We start from the raw sequence: 21,743 nt of genomic DNA on the forward strand, positions 1-21,743 counted from the left end.
GAATGGCTCTTATCAAAAAGACAAGAGATAACATTTGTTGGTGAGGGTGTGGAGAAAAGGGAACCTTGTGCACTGTTGGTTGGACCTGTAAAATGGTGCAGCTACTACAGAAAACACCACGGAGTTTCCTCAAAAAGTTAAAAAAAAGAACTACCATATGCTCAGCAATTCTACTTCTGGGTACTTACCCAAAGGAAACAAAATCACTATCTCAAAAAGATATCTGTAGCCCATGGTTATTGTAGCATTATTCACAATAGCCAAGACATGGAAATGACAAGTATCCACCAGTAGGTAAATGGGATAAAGAAAATGTGGTGTGTATGTATACAATGGAATATTATGCAACCACAAAAAGAAGGAAATCCTGCCATTTGCAGCAGCGTAGATGGACCTTAAAGGCATTATGCTAAGTGAATGCCTTAAAGGCATGATGCTAAAGTCAGCCAGAGAAAGACAAATACTGTATGATCTCATATGTAGACCTAAAAAAATTTTTTTAGAAAACCCAAACTCAGATTGGTGGTGGCCAGAGGCCAGGAGTGGGGGAGGAGGGTAGGAAATGGCTGAAAGTGGTCAAAGGAAACAAACTTCTAGTTTTAAGGTACATTAGTCCTGGGGGTGTCACGTACAGCTTAGTGATTATAGTTAACAATGCTGTATTGTATATTTGAAAGTTGCTAAGAGTGTAGATCTTAAAAGTTCTATAACTATGTGTGGTATGGATATTAACTAGACTTATTGTGGGCATCACTTTGCAATGTGTACAAATACTGAATCCTGATGTTGTACACTTAAAACAAACACCATGTTATGGGTCAATTATATCTCAACTAACAAAGGTAAGCTTGACACTGAGGATGAGGAAACTGGTTTACAGAAAAGGCTGCACACTTCCAAGGGAGGACCTGGAAACCCAAGTCTGTCTGCTGTGACCACAGGTTTTACCCACCAGGGTCTGCCACGTGCACGTGCTACACCAAGAGCAGGGACTCAGGGCTGCCCACGCCCTACCTGCTCATCCTCTGAAGCATTGCAAGAGCCCCTGGAAACAAACCTGTGCCAATATTCTTCATTTTACAAGAGCAGAAACACATCCAGAGACTTAAAGTGACTTTCCTAAAATCACCCAGAGAGTTGATGTTAGAAAGGCCATAAAACTCTATCAGCTGTCTCAAAGCAGAACTCAGGAAAAGAGGATGGGGCAACTTTTTAAGGCAAAGTAACCTTCTATATCATGATGGTGGTGATGGTGACACATTGTATATGATTACCAAAATTAATCAAACTGCTCACTTAGAATTGATGGGTTTTAATGTATGTAAATAATAACCTAAATAAAGAAAATAATGCTAATGTACATATATAATTAAAATTAATGTCACCCACTTTCTGTTACGTTTTCCTGACTTTAGCAATTATTGCCATGTACTGGGGGTTTCACATGTCAGGGACGTGCTGAATACTTCACATTTCTTATCTCATTAATCCTTGAGTGTTAATGCAGCTTGTCTAGACCACTCAAGTGTATTTCCTTAGTCTTTCTGGGTGACGTTTTCTGGAATTCCACATCTATCACTGCCAATACAATCGTACTTAGGGCTAACTAGGATTTAATTCTCGAGTGGATGAGCAGGCTATGGCGTCCACCCTAACTCTTTCTATAGCTAGAAAGGTTACAGCCGTGTTTACCAATTGCACCCAGGAAGCCAGTCATGAATAATTTATTTCATCCTCCCAACAACCTTTGGGGTAGGTACCATTAACATTCTGACTTCACGGGTGCTGAAGCTGGAACGGAGCCCTTAGCAAACCAGCCAGACAGACACACTAGGAAGCAGCAGGCAAAGATCTGATCCCAGGCGGCCTGAGCCCCTGCGGTTGTTGGCTTAATCCTCACACCACCTGGCCTCCCAACCAGGGACACCAGGCAGGCTGCTGAGCTGGTGTGTGGGGGCCAGGGTGTGGCTCTTGCAGAGATGACAAAAGATGACTTTCCCAATGCAGCAGGCATCTCCAGACTAGTGTGGCCTCAGACACTGGTCAGATCTGTTGTCTGTTCCCAGTGCCAGGCTGCTGGGGTGAGATGCGATGTGGGAGCCTAGGAACTGGCAGTCACTGGGCAGACGCCCCCATCCACAGGGCACAAGAGGCCCTGAGCATTGAGGTGGGGGCTATTTGACAGGAGCCTCATGTAGCCCTTTCGATTTTGAAGAATTTTTCAAGATGTGTTTACCTCTTGGTCCCTGACTTGGCTATAGAATGGAGAGAACCTCCAGGAATCTCACTAGTGCTCTTCTGGGCAACTGGGGCAACCTAGCATGTTGTTTCCATCTATTTTTATTTTTCTATAGAGCATCTGCGTCTTCCCTTCCAGTGAACAATTTGCCGATGACACTTTACCTTTAAACGCAGTGCCAGAGCCTGACTGAAATGCAGACTGATCCCTCTGCAAGAGGACACAAGTTACCACGTCTTAACTCCGTATGAAGCTAATTGGGACAAATTAAACGTGTACTGACTACCTCAAGATAACTGGAGATTTCTGCACCCTCTCTAATTACCAGAAACAATACCACAGTGACGTGCTCTTCTGGAGATTGAGAATGCACAACTGTGGAAGAACCTGCATGTTAATAGTACCATCAGTATAGGAGAGCCACCACATACAAGGATGCCGAGACTTAGTTAAGTCCCCACTATCTGGCTTAATTCAGAAAGATCAGGAAACATTATCCCTGGTCAAAGAGGCTGAATTAAATTGAGACATTCCTGGATTCACAGAAGATATCAACTCTGGATCAAATTAAAATATACTCATCTCATTTGGCATAATGTAAAAAATTAATACAAGACAAACAGAACAAATGACTGATGAGTCTGGGAACCATGACTTGTTTTGCCTTGAAGGGAAGTTATGTTGTACCTTTTATTTATCATGTATGTTTATCTTTTGTGGGATTTAATTAAAACATTCAGTTATTCAATAAATACTTACTCGAGGACTAGCTGTGCTCCAGGCACTCAGGTACAAGGGGTTCCGCTGCAAACAAAAGAGACAAAAATATGTCTTTATAGAGCCTACACTCTAGATGGTGAAGACAAGTAATGAAGGAGTAAATTATATAGAATGCCAGAAAGCTTGAAGTGCTTGGAGGAAAAACAAAGTGTGGGAGCAAGATAGGGACGGACAGGGTGGGAAGCAGGAGACTGCGGTTATAAATAGGGGTGCAAAGAGAGAGCCTCATGAAGAGATAAGGAAGAGGTGGTCCTTAGAGCATCATTTGTGATAAAGATAAACATTGGCAGCAACCTGATACATGTCTATGGGGGACTGGTTAACTACGTCATGATGTATCTGTACAATAGGACACTGTACAGCAAGGGAAATGTACTATGGCTACAGAATGAGCCCCCAAGACACAGGCATGGATAAAAACAAGGTGCAGAATGATGTACAGAGTATGTGACCATTTTTGTCTGTCATGTACATGAGATAAATATTTTACATATAATACTTAAATGCATGGAATCTCAGCGGAAAGATACATTAAAAACTGTTAATAATGGAGTTGGAGAAAAGGGTAATTCATGGACAGGTAAGGGTGAAATACTTCGTATTCCATTTTACTCTGAGTATCTACTGCTGAACGGCCAGGCCCCTCAAGGTGGCTGTCCTCTTGCTCTCTCCCCCCCCTGCTCGGTCAGTCCCTGCTTCACTCACATGAGAACCCAATCCTCTTAATTATGTGGCTTAATTAGTCCCTGCTAATTGCTGAGCCCCCCTGACATCAATGCCCCTATAAAAGGTAGGCGCCTCCTCCCCCAGTAGCAGTGAAGATTGCTACCATGTCCAGCCCGTTGTCTGCCATACACAGTGGGGCGCTGCTCCCCAGGAACCTGTAGTGGAATCCTCCCTTCTCTCTTGCTTGCTGGCTGCTAGTGGTGAGGGGTTCCCAGGCTTGCATAATTCCAATCTCTGTCTCGCCCGTATGGATTTTTCTCTCCCTGTTTGTCTGCTATAGCTTTCAGTTTCACTTTGTTCTTTTCTAGTAGACTGAACTTCGGCTCCCCGCCCCACCCACTTCTTCCGTCACCTCCAGACATAACCTGCTGCCTGGCTGACTCTGCAGCAGTCAGGCCCTGACGGGACCATGGCCTCGGTGCAGGCTCCGGGGGGCGCCAGTCCCGGGCAGACCTGCGTGCTGATGCTGATCTTCACCGTGCTCCTGCAGTCCCTCTGTGTGGCCATAACCTACGTGTACTTCACCAACGAGCTGAAGCAGGTCAGTACCAGGCACGGGGTCCCTGACAGAGGCTTTCAGCAGCCCTCCACTTACTTGCCTCTCTGTCGTCTTCTCTGTGAAGATTTTGCAGAGGAGGAGACAGCTCGGTTTCTCTGCCTGGGGACCCTAAATGCATGTCATTACTGAGAACTTTACAGAGGGGCGAGTTGAAGGGACTGTGTGGACCAAGTGCAGTGACAAAACTGGCCCCACAGTTACCAGCAGATGCAGGCACCAAACTCCTGAGCTAGTTTTTCTTGTTTCCAGCAGTCCATGTCTGTTTTAATATTAGCAACTGCTGCCGTTCGTTGAGTGTTTTCTGCTTAATGCTTTTTATAGCTCTCAACTCAAATTCTCTGGGGTGAGAGGAGCTGCATCAGGGCAGGACTGTGTCTGCTTTTGCTTACTGTGAAACCTCTAGGTGCTAGCATGTGGCTCCCACCTAGGAGGTGTTCATTAAACGTTTCTTGAATGAATAACCAACCTTCACAAATGTGGTGGTACTGCTAGTACACAGGGGTAGGGTAGAGTTGAGGCTTAATCCAAAGCCAGGCTCTAAACCACTTGTAACAATGCTGCTTTGTGTTCCAGATGTGGCTAATCTCAGTGGATTTTGAATGCAAAATATTGAAAATAAGCCAACTCAGTTTTTGGCTTTTTGTTTTTATTTTAACTAGTTGTATATTATATAGTAGGGAACTCTGAGCTGCAAGGAACTCTGACACCCTCATTTTGTAGATGAGGAGACTAGAGACACCTCCAGAGAATGACTTGTCAAGCTCAGGGAGAACTTGGAGGCAGAGCTGGACCCAGGTCTTCAGCACCTAGGTAATGCTGTTCCCATCACAGCCGGGTGTCCATAGGGTTAACCTGTTTCCACTTTGTGATGAACACAGCTCCCTGCTGCATTGTGACAAGGCAGCATCCAATCTGTCAGCTGGCCAGAAAGGCTGAGGGTCTTGGACAAATACAAATTGTGCACAAATAGAGTGTTTCTGTAAAGGAAATGCAGTTTGTATATCCTGTGGAGTATAAACTTGGCTCTCAGTTGGGGATTTTCTTTGGAAATGAATGATGTAGACTTTTGTTCACAAGTAATTATGAAAATGATCACTACCATTCGATGACCAGTAGAGTCAGCTTTGTTATAGAGCAATTTTGAAGAGCCCATATATTTGTAAGAAAAAAAAAATCCATGTCACTATAATCATGTCTTTAGTTCTGAGTCTGCAGGAGAGACTGGAATGCTGCTGTGTTTACCAATTTGGAGCCATCATGTCCTAAGCTTTGTTAACTTTGCAGTATAAAGAGACTAAGTCTGTGTCTCCATATACAAGAGGTTCCCCTAATTTGCTCACATTAAAGTTGGCCTCATTTTAAGACTGAATCAACTGGTTTTCTACTGATCTGAGTCATGCAATTGTCCATGTATATGATTAAGTTTTTTTAAGTATACTATAGAAATGGAGATTTCAAATAAAGCTTAACATCTCCCTATTTGCACACATTTTTCCTGATTGCGTGTTTATATGTGTGTACACTACTGTATAGACATGCAGAAGAATTCATTGAAAGTATTAGAGAATTAACAGATATTGAGCAAATACTATGTTTCAGAAACTTTCAAAGTATTGCCCTATTTCTTCCTCATGACAATTCTATAAATATAGTTATCCCATTTTATAGATGAACAAACTAAGGCTCGGGGAAGTTAGGGGACTTGTCCAAGATTACAAAGCTGGTAAAATGTAAAGCCCAATTTTGAACGTGCATTAAATAGGTGCTTAATAAGTTGTCACCATTGTAACTAGCATTGAGAAGTCTCTTGAAGTTTTGACCCTCTTCATCAGGGACTTTTGCAAAGGAAAATGAATCTGAATCTCTTTGGGTAACTGTGTAGAGTTTGGAAAAGCATATTCAACACAAACATTAATTTCTTGAGACAGATCACAAGTTCCACTTTGGCTAGTGAAAACTTGCAGAAGAAGAAGAAGAGGTCAAAGATTGTAGGGAGTGTGGGTTGAGCAGGGCTGAGGGATGTTGGACTGGATCCTCACAATTAAGCCTGTAAACCAGCAAGCATGAACAATAAATATGCATTCAGTCTCTGAAGTCTGTCTCTCTGAGAAAGTTTATGACAAGGGGACTGCCTATCACTGTGGCATCATAGACAGGGAAGAAAAAGAAAGAAACCCTTATCCACCGGTCTCCATAAATGATCCTTTATGCTATTTGTGGTTTGCAGAAAATAATTTGTTAGAGACTAATAATGTCTGGGCAGCAGAGCGTGTCTCTGAGCCAGCCACATCCACCCTGCCGACCTCAAGCGCTGCCAAGGCCTGGCTGGCCCTGGCCTAGACAACCACCGTATTTGCCATGGCAGCAAAAACACTGAAAATCCACTTCTCAGAACCAAGGGCTTCTGGAACAGAAGAGCAGGCACCCAGTGCAATAGCTCGGGGCTGTCCCTCCTTCTAGATGTGTGCAAATAAAAATAGCACACACATCCCCCTGCTCCCACCTCTCAGATGTGGTTAGCAAGAGAAGAGACCCAGCCTGAGCTGTGCTGTAGGACATTCACACTTTGAGGTGGAAAGAAAAGGGTGAGAGAGACACATCATAGGAATCATCATTAATTATTCTCAGAATAACCACAGCACCCCTCACACATGCGTCAGTCACCTGCATTCGCCAGGGTCTGCAGAGGAAACTACCAAATGTGAAACCTGTCGGGCAGCTGGGGCCTTCTGTGGTTCAGAAATCAATACAGAAGCATAAAAATGTCTAGGAGGAGACACACCAGATGTCGACAGTTGTGATCTCTACCTAGGGGCCTTTTCTTCCTTTTTTATTTTTCTATGTTTCATAAATTTTCTACTGTGAACAGTGTAACAGTACCTATGCTATCCATGTGATTTTTCATACGGACCTAAAGCACATGACATTTTAATATAGCCTTAAGAGAAAATAACTCTCCAGAATTTCCCACACAGTCTGACCTCAACCCTGTGAACAAGAGAGATCATCCCAAGGGTGATTCCAAGGAGGTGGAATAAGGGGGAATCACGGGTTTTGTCTGTACTTTTAGGAAAGTATTCTCTAACTTTCTGTATTTTCCAGGCTGCCTGTGTATCCTCAGTGCTTCTAGGCTTCATTAAATCTGGGGTAACAGTGGAGTCATACTGGCTCGTCAGACTCCCTGCCACGTATACCTAGGACCTTACTGAGTTTTCAAGGTTCTCCCTCCCACCTCCTGAAAGTGTTTCTGGAAAACTCCCAGAGAATATCCAGGGGTCAGCAGTTGACCTGCGTTGGCCCCTGCTCACTTCCACCCTCTCAAACTCCCACTTCACAGGGGGCTGCTGGCTACCATGACCTCCTCATCCCAGCTCCTCTCAGCCCTGCCTTGTCCTGCCCCTGGCCTGGCCTCTCAGGCACTTACCCGGTTCATGTTGAGACAGCGTTCAACTGCTGGGAAGTAAGAAGGCAAGTTGTTCCCTCCCTTCTGTCTCACGCACTTTGTCTTGTCCCAACGGGTTACCAAAACACTAAAGTCTGTTTATTCAGTTTCATCAGATCAGTGCCTGGCCAAGGCACACCCTATCCTGGCTAGGACCATGTCTAACTAGGACCATGACTAGTTCTTCCTGGAACTACCCTCAGGCCTTTTAGCTAAATCCAGCTCTTCCCCTCTGGTCCTTCCCCAAGTTTGCTAGACATGTTCTTCTACTTCTAAATTGAGTTCCTTCCTTGGAAAGGATTTTAAGCTCCCATATAATTTGCAGATGAAAACTGACGTCTACAGTAGAAGAGCATGGGGGTGGGTAGGGACAAAGGAGTGGTGTTTAAAGTCTTCGCAGGTCCTCTCACCTCAGGTGGCCCCAGCTGTCACCCCCACTACCTCTACTAGGCAAATGTTTTACTCTTGTAATTTATTAAGGGAAGAAAACAAACATTTATTTAAATGTAAATGAATGTTCTATGCCAGAGTGTGGGGAAGGAATGAATTAACTCAGGTTTGTCACTTTGACACTTGAGAGACCTGATCAAATGTCCAAAGGGTACGTGGCCTGGCCGACTTCAAACCCGCATCAGTCCAGCTGAAACCTCTCATAAGCAGTTGAGTTGTTTTGACTTGGAATGAGATTGTCCTTCTATAGGAAGGAGCAGATCATTGTTAAGTTTGATCCTTCTTCCAAGCTTTCGGGTCCCCTAAATTCACGTAACAGATAAAAATGGCTCTTTTCCCATTTATTTCCCCAAAGAAATGCATTTCAGTAGATTTGTACAGGGAAATAACATCTCCTGAATCCTAGTTTTAAAAATGAAAACAGGAAAGAAAAAAAAAAAAAAAAGCCTGTCTGACCTTGCATAGACATCCTGTTTTTCTTTGTAAGATGAATGGGTTGTCATCCTGAAGTATTCTGGATGGTCTTAGGTGGGGGTGGGGTGTGTGTAACACTAAGCACAGAGTTTGTTGACAAGGATCTGGCCATTGTAAATGTTCACTTGATCAGAAGGAGGGAGAAAACCTCAAGTGGTGTTTCAAGTCTCTGCAAGTAAATCCCTAGCTGGTGTGGACATTTAATTGGGCAACATTCAAATTCCTAGCGTCAGTGTGGTCTGGATTCTGCCATCCAGAGGAGAAGAAATTACAATAACTAGAATCTACTCAGACAGCCAAAGCTCAGATCAAGAAACAGAACATAATCTGTACCCTCAAAGGGTTTGGCTAATTTTTTTTATTGGGATCCTGGAATTTAAACAGACTCTGCTGCCTCCTTTGTACTTAGGTGGGTTTCCAGCTGTAGAATGGGATTCACACTATGTCAGAAATGGAAGGGACCTCAAAGATGACCACAGTGAACCAGCTCAAAACGCAAATGAAGAAGAGATGTGGAGGAGAAGAAGAAATGTGTTGAGGATACACAGATATTCACGGGCAGAGGCAGTGAAGGGCATTGTGACCCATTGTGGCCCACATCTGTTTCCTCTCCACCATATCCAACTGCTTGCTTTTTCTTAATTTGTTTTTGCTTTTTGGGGAGGGGGGAAGGTAATTAGGCTTATTTATTCATTAACTTTTGGAGGAGGCGGTAGTGGGGATCGAGCCCAGGACCTCGTGCATGCTAGGCATGCCCTCTACCACTTGAGCCATACCCTCCCCTCTTCCAACTGCTTTTTTTTATTCAAAGGGCAAAGGACAGCATGCTTGTTTTTCCTTCAAGCCATGAGCTTATCCAAGGTGCTAAGGCTCCTCTGAATCTGTCATCAGTTTCTGTTATTTAAACTTCTACATAAAGAAAAATAAAAAGCACTTGTGTGTAATACTGTGTTATATTCACCTCAACACAGATACAGGACAAGTACTCCAAAAGTGGCATAGGTTGCTTCTTAAAAGAAGATGACAGTTCTTGGGACCCCAGTGATGAAGAGAGTATGATCAACCCCTGCTGGCAAGTCAAATGGCAGCTCCGTCAGTTTATTAGAAAGGTAGGTGAACCACCGGCTCGCTTCACGAGCAGACACATATAGAAGGCTGGAGGAGAAGCAATATTTAAGATCTTCAAATCTAGACTTCACAGGAGGAAACTGGAGCCCTGAGCTTTTAAGTGATTTTTCCCCAAATTCACAGAAGTAGGGACAGATGGAACAGCACCCAACAGTGGGTCCTGGTCTAGAGTTTATTCCTCTTCTCCAGAAGGCTTCTTCTCTAGTCTAAACTTTTCATCATACATTGTGGAAACTGAGGCACAGACAGAGTAATGTGTTCAAGGTCACGTGACAATAAAGGGTGTCTAATTTTTTTCTAAGTCAGAAAACAAAAGAAACCAAATAATGATGTTTTCTATTCTTCCCACATTGTTGATCTCTGGAATTAAGTCTGTATTTTTGTATGCATATAGAGATGAAGAAAGAGGAAAGGAAGAGGGAAGAAAGAGATACTTTGAGAAATCGAAGGCGATGACATCTCAATTGACAGTTAGTAAATGACAAATTACACAATATTATTATCTGCTTGTGAAAGTTGCTAAAATAGGATCTCTAGCAGAAGCTTTATGTTAGCTAGCCGTTTATTTCACTAAATGTGATGACCTAGTTTTACTTCCAGCAATGTGGCATGTCTAATAGAGTTTCTTCTCTCAGGCTGCTTCTACCTATCTGGAAAGGTCAGTTGAGAACACAGATGCGGAAAAAGCCTGTAAACTATGATGCACCATCATTGTTTAAAAATTACTGGGGACATTCCCAGGGTAGGGGGAGGATGTGTTTTAAAGAGGTGATTGTAAGTCTATTGTCTGGTGCTCTGTGTGCCTTTGCATAGAAACAGTGTTTGGGATTAGGCTAAAAAGTCCTCATAGCAAAAGCCCAGAGTCACCCGTGGTACTGCCTCTATGAGAAATGAACTCAGACTCCCACCTGGGTGTCCTCGAAGCACAGCTGCTCTGCAGCTGCCCTGGAAGTGTGGGTGGGGCGCCGGCTGTCCAGGAGACATGCTGGAGCAGCTGGGGCTCCTTCGGCCCAAGAGCCGAGGACCAGGAAAGACCCGGGCCGAGGGGAAGGGTCCTGAGGAACGGGACCCCAGAGACCCTAGGGTCAGAGGGGTGGCAGTCCCACGGGCGGCAGAGGAGAGAAAGTCAGGGCTATGGCAGAAATCCGGAGGCTGGGCGGGGAGTGGGGAGGTAGAAGCAGGGGGTTGGGGTGGGTGTCACGCGTCTCGTCCTGCCTCCCTCCCATTCCCCCTCCCTCTCACCCTCACATCAGCCACTAACTAGAGAAGAGAGCACGGGGACACCCAGGGGTGCGTGAGAGTGTGGAGGGGAGAAGAGTTCCCCACTTTTGTAGGCACCCCGAATTGAACAATTTCCAGCAAACCTCCTGTGCCCATTACGTGTATTCTCTCCTTTAATCCTCAAACAGCTTTGTGAGGAAGGAATCATTCCTCACTTCTTTTAAAAAATAATAATAATAAATGGAGAAATTAAAGTTCACATCAGTAAAGTCACTTGAGGGAAGTTTCCCAGGGCTAACAATGAGCAGATTTGAATCCACGCTATCTGATTTTTCTGTGATCAGCCTTTTATTCTGCCTCCACCCTGCAGGGGTTTTCCTCTTCCCTTTCCTGCTCCTCCTTCTTCCTGCCTTCTTCCTGTCCAAGACGAGGGGGAGAGAGAGCGCGTGTGCAGAGGCTGCCTCTTGCTTCCCCTCCCCCTCCCCGCACACCGGTGCCCACTGCACTGCAGGCAGCCGCCCAGCACCCCCGGCCCTGCTATCTGGCGTCAGAGCCAGAGACGGGGAAGAGCAAAGGCCTCTGGTTTGGGGCAAGAGCAGAGAGGAAGGGAATTTCTGGCAGTTGTGCTGTTACCAAAAGTGCCGGGAAGGTGTGGGCAGGGATGGGCCAAGCCCCACGGCTGACAGAACTGAGAGGAGGGGGAGTCTAAAGCCACGGTGAGCCACATCAGGGTCTTCTCACATAACAGAAAGCCTCGATTTCACTCTTTCTTACTGGTTTCCCCCACTGGTTATCACAAAAGAGTGATATGATGTGTTTAGTAAGATATGGGAATTTGAAAATATACTTCTGTGTTAAGAAGGTCTCAGCCACATTCTCAGAAATGAGAGAGTGACATGGTGCTACCAGGAAACTGCTGGAAGGGCTGTGAGTGTCTGTGGGCGTCCTGGTGGGGGGGTGCTTTACCCCTTGAGTCTTGGGTCTGTCCAATAATTTAAAGCCCCTGGACTCTATTACACAGCTCACTTATACACACACGTGAACGCAGACACACACAGCACACTTATACACACACATGCACACACACACACGCAGTGCACTTACACACACATGCACACACACACACAGTGCACTTACACACACATGCACACACACACTGCACTTACACATGCACACACACACTGCACTTACACATGCACACACACATGCGCACACACACACACACTGCACTTACATACACATGCACACACACACAGTGCACTTACACACACATGCACACACACATGCGCGCACACACACACTGCACTTACATACACATGCACACACACAGTGCATTTACACACACATGCACACACACATGCGCACACACACACACTGCACTTACATACACATGCACACACACACAGTGCACTTACATACACATGCACACACACACTGCACTTACATACACATGCACACACACACAGTGCACTTACATACACATGCACACACACACAGTGCACTTACACACACATGCACACACACAGTGCACTTACACACACATGCACACACACATGCACACACACTGCACTTACACACACATGTGCACACACACACAGTGCACTTACACATGCACACACACATGCGCGCACACACACACAGTGCACTTACATACACATGCACACACACACTGCACTTACACATGCACACACACACTGCACTTACACACACATGCACACACACACAGTGTACTTACATACACATGCACACACACACAGTGCACTTACACACACATGCACACACACACTGCACTTACACACACATGTGCACACACACAGTGCACTTACACATGCACACACACATGCGCACACACACACACAGTGCACTTACATACACATGCATGCAGACACATACACAGAAAGTGAGGTCACATGGCCGCCACATCCTTCAGCCCCAGGAGGCCTGGGAAACATTAGGGTGACCTAACTTGGAGAAGGATGACTCCTTCCTCCTGTGCTGCTTCAGGTGTGGCCTTTTGTAGACGTCATCCGGAGACAGAACTCTCTCAGACAGAGGACCACCCTTTGATCACCACTTAGGGACAGCTGCCTTGTGTTCAGCCCAGCTCGCATCCTACCCCACACCAACCTATGCTTGAACAACTTAAAGCTGCCTAGATTGATGTCTTACGTAGAGATTTCCTGTCAGGTGTCAGCAAGAAGAGTCATAGACAATCTGTAGTCAGCTTAAATTTTTAGGGAAATTAACAAGCTTTATTCAATACTATTTGCAGATGATTTTGAGAACCTATGAGGAAACCATTCCTACAATTCCAGGTAGTATTTTTTGTTTGTTATTTTAATTTTCTACTGTCAACCTCCCATCCACTCATCCCACCTCCAGCCGCTGCTCAGTGTCACAAGCTACTTGATTCTATTTTCCTCTTCCCTTTGGCAGCTAGAAAGCTGAGAACCGAATCTGTGACCCACCTATGGTCTGAACTTGATTTCACCTGAATTTTACTTTTCCAATGTGGATTTTCCCCTTCACCTCAATTCCTTAATTATTTATTTTTTGCCTTTGAACATGTAGTAAATAATCCATCTAAATCCTTTCTGGAATGTGGCTGGAAAAAATTAAGGGCACCAAAGTTGCCCATCATCTCTGCTTCTGACCACACCTAGGGTCCAAGCATTTCTTTATGCAAAAGTATCTTACTCCATCATCTCTTTCCAAACAGTCCTCTACCCACTCGAAATTCTCATGCTGTGATCCCCCCACCTCAGCCACCTGCCTGTGTGTGGTCGGCAGCCGCCTTCAGTGTTTTTGCCCAGGCTGGCTTCGCGGCCCTCCACCTGGCTTCTTCCATAACCAGCTCCTTCTCATCCTCCATCCTCATCACCTACTTGTCACCTCTTCAGAGAGCACTTCCCTGGCCAACATTCTAAGTAAGATCCCCTGCCCCTTGTTGCTGTCACACTCGTCTTGTTCATTTCTTTTCTTTTCTTTTTTTTTTTTTCTGTCTGTTTGCTGATTCTCTACTGAAGATTCACAAAGACAGAAAACATGGCTATTTCTCTCACCTCTCTGTACCTAGACTTAACTCTATGCCTCCAGCCTAGTAGATTCTCTTTTACCCCCGGGCCCTTACCTGCACCATCTTTGGTGAACACATATCTGTGTGTATTTTATTGAGAAGAATTCACACTATATACCATTAACCATTTTGAAGCACACAAATTCAGTGGAAGTGCATTAATAATGTGCCACCACAATCTCTGTCTACGCAGAAATTGCTTAATGCATATATTTTGAATCGATATGTAAGTAAATACAATTGATGAATTCAATCTGCTGTTTCTTTGCATTTGGCTCATCATAGCCCCATTTTCCCATACTCATGGTCGTTCGGGCCCAAATGCATGTACCAGAGACATACAGTCCTGGGGCACACCAGCCTGGCAAAAGAGAAACAGTTTTTTTTAACATATATTTCGTTAATGATGTCATCCTACTTTTCAGCTATCCTTTTCCAATACAAAAAACTCCCTTGTACTTGATACCCCCACCATCCTTTATTAAATAGGCTTTATTCAATATGAAGCCAAGACCTTCTCCCAGGTCCAGGCATCCTTCCTGGTCATTTACTTGTAGGCAGAAGCAGTAGCAGGAGTGTCAAACACTCCATCTCATCTAATGAGGAACTCCAGATCCATGCTCTACAGTAGAAATATGTACAATTTTCAGTGTTGGAAGAAAAATATTCTTTTGTATTCATCCAAGTGGGGTGTAGAAATCATGTACTCCTCAGTATACCAAGAAGTATCCGTGACACCCAAATATACACATTCAAAGGCTTCTTTTCCAGGAAGTGTTTGCCATACTCCGTAGGAAATTTCCTCTCTTTAGAATTTGCTTTTAAATCTAGGCTCTCCCCTATCCTTTCAATGACCTCAAATGCGAGATTTTTATAATTGAATTCTGTTGTTGAATATTTTAAAACAAAGTGTTAAGATCTAGGAGCAGTCAAGGCATTATGAATTATTTAACAATGGAGGTTAAAAGTAAATGGACACATCAACCTTGAAAGCTGGGCATCATGAGAGTAACATGTAATTGTACATCCCCGTGGTGTGTTTGGTCTTCAGTATTGTACAAATGCCCACTTATCCAAAATAAGTGAACAATTCCAGACAGATGGAGAAATTCTCATTCCCATTCATTTCTGTCCCTGTGAAATTTTATCACCCCCTTTCAGTTTCTTCTTCGACTAGCCTAGAGTAAAGTTTCCTGTTCTCAGTCCTGATCAATTATAATCGTCTGATAACTTGCCAATCTCCAGCCATCTCACTTTCTATCCATCAAACCTTACTACGAGTCAATTTAGCATATCTTTTTGCTTCCCTGTTTAAAACCTTCCAGAATCTTCCATGTCTGTAAAATCCAAATCTCTTAGCCTAACACGCAAATCCTCTGTAGTTTAACTCCTTATTCAAGCCTGAAACTGAACTCCTCTGATGCCTTGCCCCAGAGATGCTCTGTGCATCCTGCCTTGGGGACATTGTTCTAGATTTCTGGGAATGCCCTTCTCTGTCTGGCCCCAAGCCTTCCTATCCTCCCCCTATTCAGATAATTATTCTGCACCTCAGATGCTTCCTTGCATTTGTTTGTTTATAATTCTTTCTCCATGGTCCTAGAAGAGTACTGGCACAGATGTGATGGGCACTTTGATTTGCTGGAGTAAGTGGATGAAAGGGCCTTAGTACAAACCCTCCCCTGACCTCAGCTCTTCAACCAATAGGAACCTTTCCCTCCCTGAACACTCATCACCCTTTGTTTCTATTTCTCATAGGTAAAATTTCATTTTCTAATTTATATCGTCCCTAAAAACTGTAAGTCTGTTGAGGACTCATTCATAGTAATCAGTGATTAATCTCTGAAGCCCCTGTAGGGCAGTACCTTGTCCCTGGCCATATTTGCTTGATGAAAGCATATAATTAATCTTAACAGCCAACGGAAGCATCCTAGGAAGTGTGAGCTGATTTTTTAAAGACTAGTTTGTTGAATTTGTATTCTTGGATGGTGGTTGAAAAATGTTAGTTTATTATGATCTAATGAATCAGTGACTTATATGCTCATCTATGCTCATCATGACAATTATGTCATTTCATGTTCCTTTTGGGATACAGGGGTGATGACTCTTGGATCCCAGTTTGGGTAGCATCTGTGGACAGTTGTTAGCAGCAGTGCTCCTTGAGAATAGGTAGCAGCCAGCAAAGAGGAAAAAATAATTGAGATAACGCCAGCTGGTATCACTCTGATTGTTTCTATATATAACTCAGAATGGAAATCTGCCAGTACCTGTTATTGTGCACTTGGATGACTCAGGAGGAGTATTACAAGTCCATATTTGTTATTTTTATTTTAATTTTTGGAAAAGGGCCAGAATCTTCACTTTGTTATATTCCAGTTGAACCATTTGTAGTATATGTTATATTCTAGTTGAAACTACTTCTGAGGTGCCGATAAATTATAGCCTAAGTGGCTGCTTAATCTTCCCATCTAAATTACTTTCAAATTAAACATACGCTGAAGTAGTCTGATCATCATACTTAAATGTAGGTTGGTTTTATGAAAACCCATCTAATCGACTTTGGAAGTCCAATGTGATCACGATGCTTGATTGACAAAAGCAGTGAACAGCAGTGTATTTGAGAAGCAGTTTGACAAGTGCTGATAATTCTTTGTCATTTCTTTTTTAGAAAAGCAACAGAACATTCCTCACTTAGAAAGAGAAAAAGGTCCTCAGAGGGTAGCTGCTCACATAACCGGGACAAATCGGAGAAGAAGCACATTCTCAGCAATAAGTAAGAGAAAACAATACATATATGGCTTAAAGAAGGGCTTGTTCCAAATAATTTATTCTTTTAACTTGTATCTGAAGTGTTTGTATGACTGTCTACAAAATGCTCAGAGGTAACTAGGTCTCAGATTGACTCTTTTCAAAAGCAAGATTATAAGATGAATAGCTCAGTTACTACCCGGGCATAACCGGCCTCAAGAAAATCCTGAACTGGGAGAACTTTGTCTTAGAGTTTCCCATACACACATTTTGTGCTTCTTTAATTTCTCTCTCTTTCACTTTCACCAAAATTTTCTCCTCTTCAAGGTTCGAAATGAGTTATCTATTTTCCCCACGAGTCACTAAGCCTGCCTAGTGGCACAAGGCTGAACCATAAAAAGTTGCCAAGATTTGATCATTTCGCACTTACAAGAAATGTCAGTTTCAAATAATTCAACCAAACATATTAAGGCTAACTTTTAGCTGTAGAACAGGTGTGCGTATAGTGCAGTAGTTAGTGCATGGGTCTTTCTAACTACCCACATTGGCATCCCGGTTCCTCCTGACTTAGTTATATGTTCTGAGCAAATTACTCAATCAAATCAAGCTTAGTTTCTTCATATACAAAGTAGAGATAATCTTTAACTTGTAAAACAGTGAAGATTAATGTGAAATGCTGGTGAATAGTAAGTGCACATTAAGTAGTGCTTTTACTATCATGAAATGTTTTGTCCAGGTTTAAAGAAATGTCAGGCATCAGTTAACGGATGAAAAGATTGTTGGGCTTTTCTGTTGGTTGGTTGGTTTCTGTTTGTTTTTTCCCCTGGGCAGTTGCCTTCATGGTATTCCTGAACTCGTGTTTTATAAATGATTGACATGTTCTGCCTACAAGTGAGATCATTATTCCACTATTACTGTTTACTGTTAATCGACTAATATGATAGTTGTTTTAAACTCTTGGAAATTAAATTTTGCACCAGTCATGGAGATGAGCCCAAAGTTTAAAGGAATATACTATTTTAGTAGGGCCCCTTTTCATTCAAAGTCTTTGGGATTTAAAGATACAGAGATCTGAAAGTCTTGAAATCTGGGCTCTCTTTGCCAAACCTTGTATCCAGTCTTATTGTGGACTAGAGATGCCTTCTGCTTGGATGTTGCTTTGGCTCTGGGTTGCTGAGAAAGACCAAGGAAAGATCCAAAGAGACTCAAAAGAATAGCAGGAATTTCTGAGCTCTAGTCTTGAGGAAATAGATATGTCTCTTTTGGTTTCCTTCGACATTGGTGACTTGAGCTCACCAGTACAGGAAAGGAGGCAGGGCTTCAGGACATAAATTCTGCCCAGGAGTAAAGATTGCCAACTGAGTGAAGCATCCCTGTGATGCCATTCAGAACTGAGTGTGACAAGTGTGGCCAAGTGGCAGATGAGGTACACAAAGTAAGGGGCTCCCAACGGCTCACAATGACACAGGAGCCTCCAGATTTCTATACAACCAGGATGTAGAATCCTTGTAAGACTGAAGGAGCAAGAAGTTCTATATTAGATGGAATTCCTTTACAATCCTAACCAAAAAACTGGCTAGACACAGCTGTAGGGAAACTCCTTGCTTTGCTATAAACTAACTACTTCTTTCTAAAACTTCATTCAGGCTCCAAGAATGAAAAAGCTTTGGGCCAAAAAATAAACTCATGGGAGTCATCAAGAAAAGGACATTCATTCTTGAATAATCTGCACCTGAGGAATGGAGAGCTGGTTATCCATCAAACAGGGTTTTATTACATCTATTCCCAAACATACTTTCGATTTCAAGAACCTGAAGAAATTTTGGGAACCGCTGCAACAGAGGAGAACAGAAAGAAAAACAAACAAATGGTACAATATATTTACAAATGCACAAGCTATCCTGACCCTATACTGCTGATGAAGAGTGCTAGAAATAGCTGTTGGTCTAAAGATTCGGAATATGGGCTCTATTCTATCTATCAAGGTGGAATATTTGAGCTCAAGGAAAATGACCGAATTTTTGTGTCTGTAACTAATGAGCAATTGATTGACATGGACCAAGAAGCCAGTTTTTTTGGGGCCTTTTTAATTGGCTAAATGATCCACAAAGAAAACAAAGTGCCAACAAATCATAATAGAATTTATATGGACCCATCAAAGAACCTGAATTACCAAAGAATTACTGAAGAGAAAGAAAGAGGCTGGAGGAATAACTCTCCCAGACTTCAGACAATACTATAGAGCTACAGTCATCAAGACAGCATGGTATTGGTACAAAAACAGACGTGTAGACCAATGGAACAGAATAGAGAGCCCAGAAGTGAACCCACAAACTTTTGGTCAACTCATCTTTGACAAAGGAGGCAAGAATATACAATAGAATAAAGACAGTCTCTTCAGCAAATGGTGTTGGGAAAACTGGACAGCAGCATGTAAATTAATGAAACTAGAACACTCCCTTACACCATACACAAAAATAAACTCAAAATGGATTAAAGACTTAAACACAAGACAAGATACAATAAACCTCCTTGAAGAAAATATAGGCAAAACATTATCTGACATACATCTCAAAAATATTCTCCTAGGGCAGTCTACCCAAGCAATAGAAATAAAAGGAAGAATAAACAAATGGGACCTAATTAAACTTATAAGCTTCTGCACAGCAAAGGAAACCAGAAGTAAAACAAAAAGACAACCTAAGGAATGGGAGAAAATCTTTGCAAATGAAACTGACAAAGGCTTGATCTTCAGAATATATAAGCAGCTCATATGACTTAATAAGAAACAACCAAACAACCCAATCCAAAAATGGGCAAAAGACCTAAACAAACAATTCTCCAAGGAAGACATACAAATGATCAATAGGCACATGAAAAAATGCTCAATATCACTAATTATCAGATAAATGTAAATCAAAACTACAATGAGGTATCACCTCACACCAGTCAGAATGGCCATAATTCAAAAATCCTCAAATGACAAATGCTGGAGAGCCTGTGGAGAAAGGGGAACCCTCCTACACTGCTGGTGGGAATGCAGTTTGGTGCAGCCACTGTGGAAAACAGTATGGAGATTCCTCAAAAGACTAGGAATAGACTTACCGTATGACCCAGGAATCCCACTCCTGGGCTTATATCCAGAAGGAACCCTACTTCAGGATGACACCTGCACCCCAATGTTCATAGCAGCACTATTTGCAATAGCCAAGACATGGAGACAGCCTAAATGTCCATCAACGGATGACTGGATAAAGAAGTGGTGGTATATTTATACAATGGAATACTATTCAGCCATAAAAACTGACAACATAACGCCATTTGCAGCAATATGGATGCTCCTGGAGTATGTCATTCTAAGTGAAGTAAGCCAGAAAGAGAAAGAAAAATGCCATATAAGATCACTCATATGTGGAATCTAAAAAAAAAAACATAAATACAAAACAGAAACAGACTCATAGACATAGAATACAAACTTGTGGTTGCCCAGGGGGTGGAGGGTGGGAAGGGATAGATGGGATTTCAAAATTGTAGAATAGATAAACAAGATTATACTGCATAGCACAGGGAAATATACACAAGATCTTATGGTAGCTCACAGAAAAAAAAAGGTGACAATGAATATGTATATGCTCATGTATAACTGAAAAATTGTGCTCTACAATGAAATTTGACGTTGTAAATGTAAATATTGTAAATGTTGTAACATTGTAAAATGATTTATAAATCCATAAAAAATGTTAAAAAAAAAAAAAAAAAGAAAGAAAGAAAGAGAGAAAGAAAGAAAGAAAGAAAACAAAGTGCCTCTGGAAGCCTGACCCTTGGCATTTCAGAGGAATATACGGCAGAAATACTCCCGCAGGGCTGGCAAAATAAGCCTGAGTACAGGTGCGCCAGCAAAAAGACTCTACAACACAAGCTGTTTTCATCTCTCTGAAAAGTGACCAATGTATTTCAAGAAAGTAAAATTGCCAAAAGATCTTTGATTCTAGCAGTTTTCTAGCAGAATTTAGAAGATTCTCGGTTTCTAGACATTTGTGTGGTGACGAACATTTTCTGCCTTTATCACCTTTTCTTGTGAAGCCTGCAGAAGGAAAAAGAGCATTGATCCCTCTGTCGTGTAGTGTGTCACACTGCAGGTTGCTGTGAGGGACCTCATTGCCAAAACTGAAAGGGAAAAGGACAGTACTGAGAGGTCATTGTCAACGTATGCAGGGTACAAATGCAGTGTGCACAGTGCAGGGCCTTGGAGGACATGTCCTGTACACTCACATTTGCTGGGAATAAGAAAATTCCATTCGAAATGTATCATTTCACTAAGCAAATTCTGTTTAGTGAACAAGGAACCATTTCTGAATGACTTGTGCTTTTCACCACCAAAAACTAGGCTGGCCCAAAGCACTGAAGATACTCTGAATGAAAGATTCAAAGGACTGACAAATAACTCTTTATACAGGATACTTAAGATTTCATTATATATTTGTAGTAAATTTTAAAATAAAAATTTATATAACTTTTTTAAATTAAGCCCTCTTAAAACATGTAGTTTTTGTCTCAATTAATTGTATTTGGAATAAAATTTGAGGCTTTTCCCAGAGTATTTGTTTAAACTGCCAAACTGAGTTTTGTACATGCAAATGTGACTTTTTCCCTTCTAAACTTTGCCTGAAAATATCATAATGAGAGATACTTATGTTGCACAAAGTTTGTGAATTAAAAACAAAAATGTCCGTGTTATTTTGAAACAGAGCACTAAAGAGGGACATATGTACCAGACATTAAGATTTATAGTAAAGCAAATAGTGACCATTAAAGCCAAATGATATGATCAACAGATAAGTGAATATACAAAATGTGGTCTGTACCTAAAAGGGAATATTATTCAGCCTTAAAAAGAAATTCT

The 21,743-nt window shown here is 42.4% G+C and overlaps 1 protein-coding gene and 1 long non-coding RNA gene across 2 annotated transcripts in view; one reads left to right on the top strand and one right to left on the bottom strand.

Moving 5' to 3' along the window:
- The window catches only part of LOC105063299 (uncharacterized), a 24,430-nt gene extending 16,481 nt beyond the window's left edge, over positions 1-7,949 (bottom strand). The window contains exons 1-2 of the long non-coding RNA XR_006722238.2: positions 7,729-7,949; positions 2,999-3,043 (exon numbers count right to left, since the gene is read on the bottom strand). This is a non-coding gene — a long non-coding RNA (uncharacterized LOC105063299). The remainder of the gene's footprint in view (positions 1-2,998; positions 3,044-7,728) is intronic.
- Positions 3,945-21,437, top strand: TNFSF10 (TNF superfamily member 10). Its single transcript, XM_010947780.3, has 5 exons — positions 3,945-4,286; positions 9,642-9,779; positions 13,292-13,334; positions 16,761-16,865; positions 18,487-21,437. Exons 1-5 carry the CDS (start codon positions 4,155-4,157, stop codon positions 18,936-18,938), a joined length of 870 nt encoding a protein of 289 aa, XP_010946082.1. The 5' UTR covers positions 3,945-4,154; the 3' UTR covers positions 18,939-21,437.
- Positions 21,438-21,743: the final 306 nt, after the last annotated feature.

The sequence above is a fragment of the Camelus bactrianus genome, chromosome 1 (genome assembly GCF_048773025.1).
Source record: "Camelus bactrianus isolate YW-2024 breed Bactrian camel chromosome 1, ASM4877302v1, whole genome shotgun sequence".
NCBI lineage: Eukaryota > Metazoa > Chordata > Mammalia > Artiodactyla > Camelidae > Camelus > Camelus bactrianus.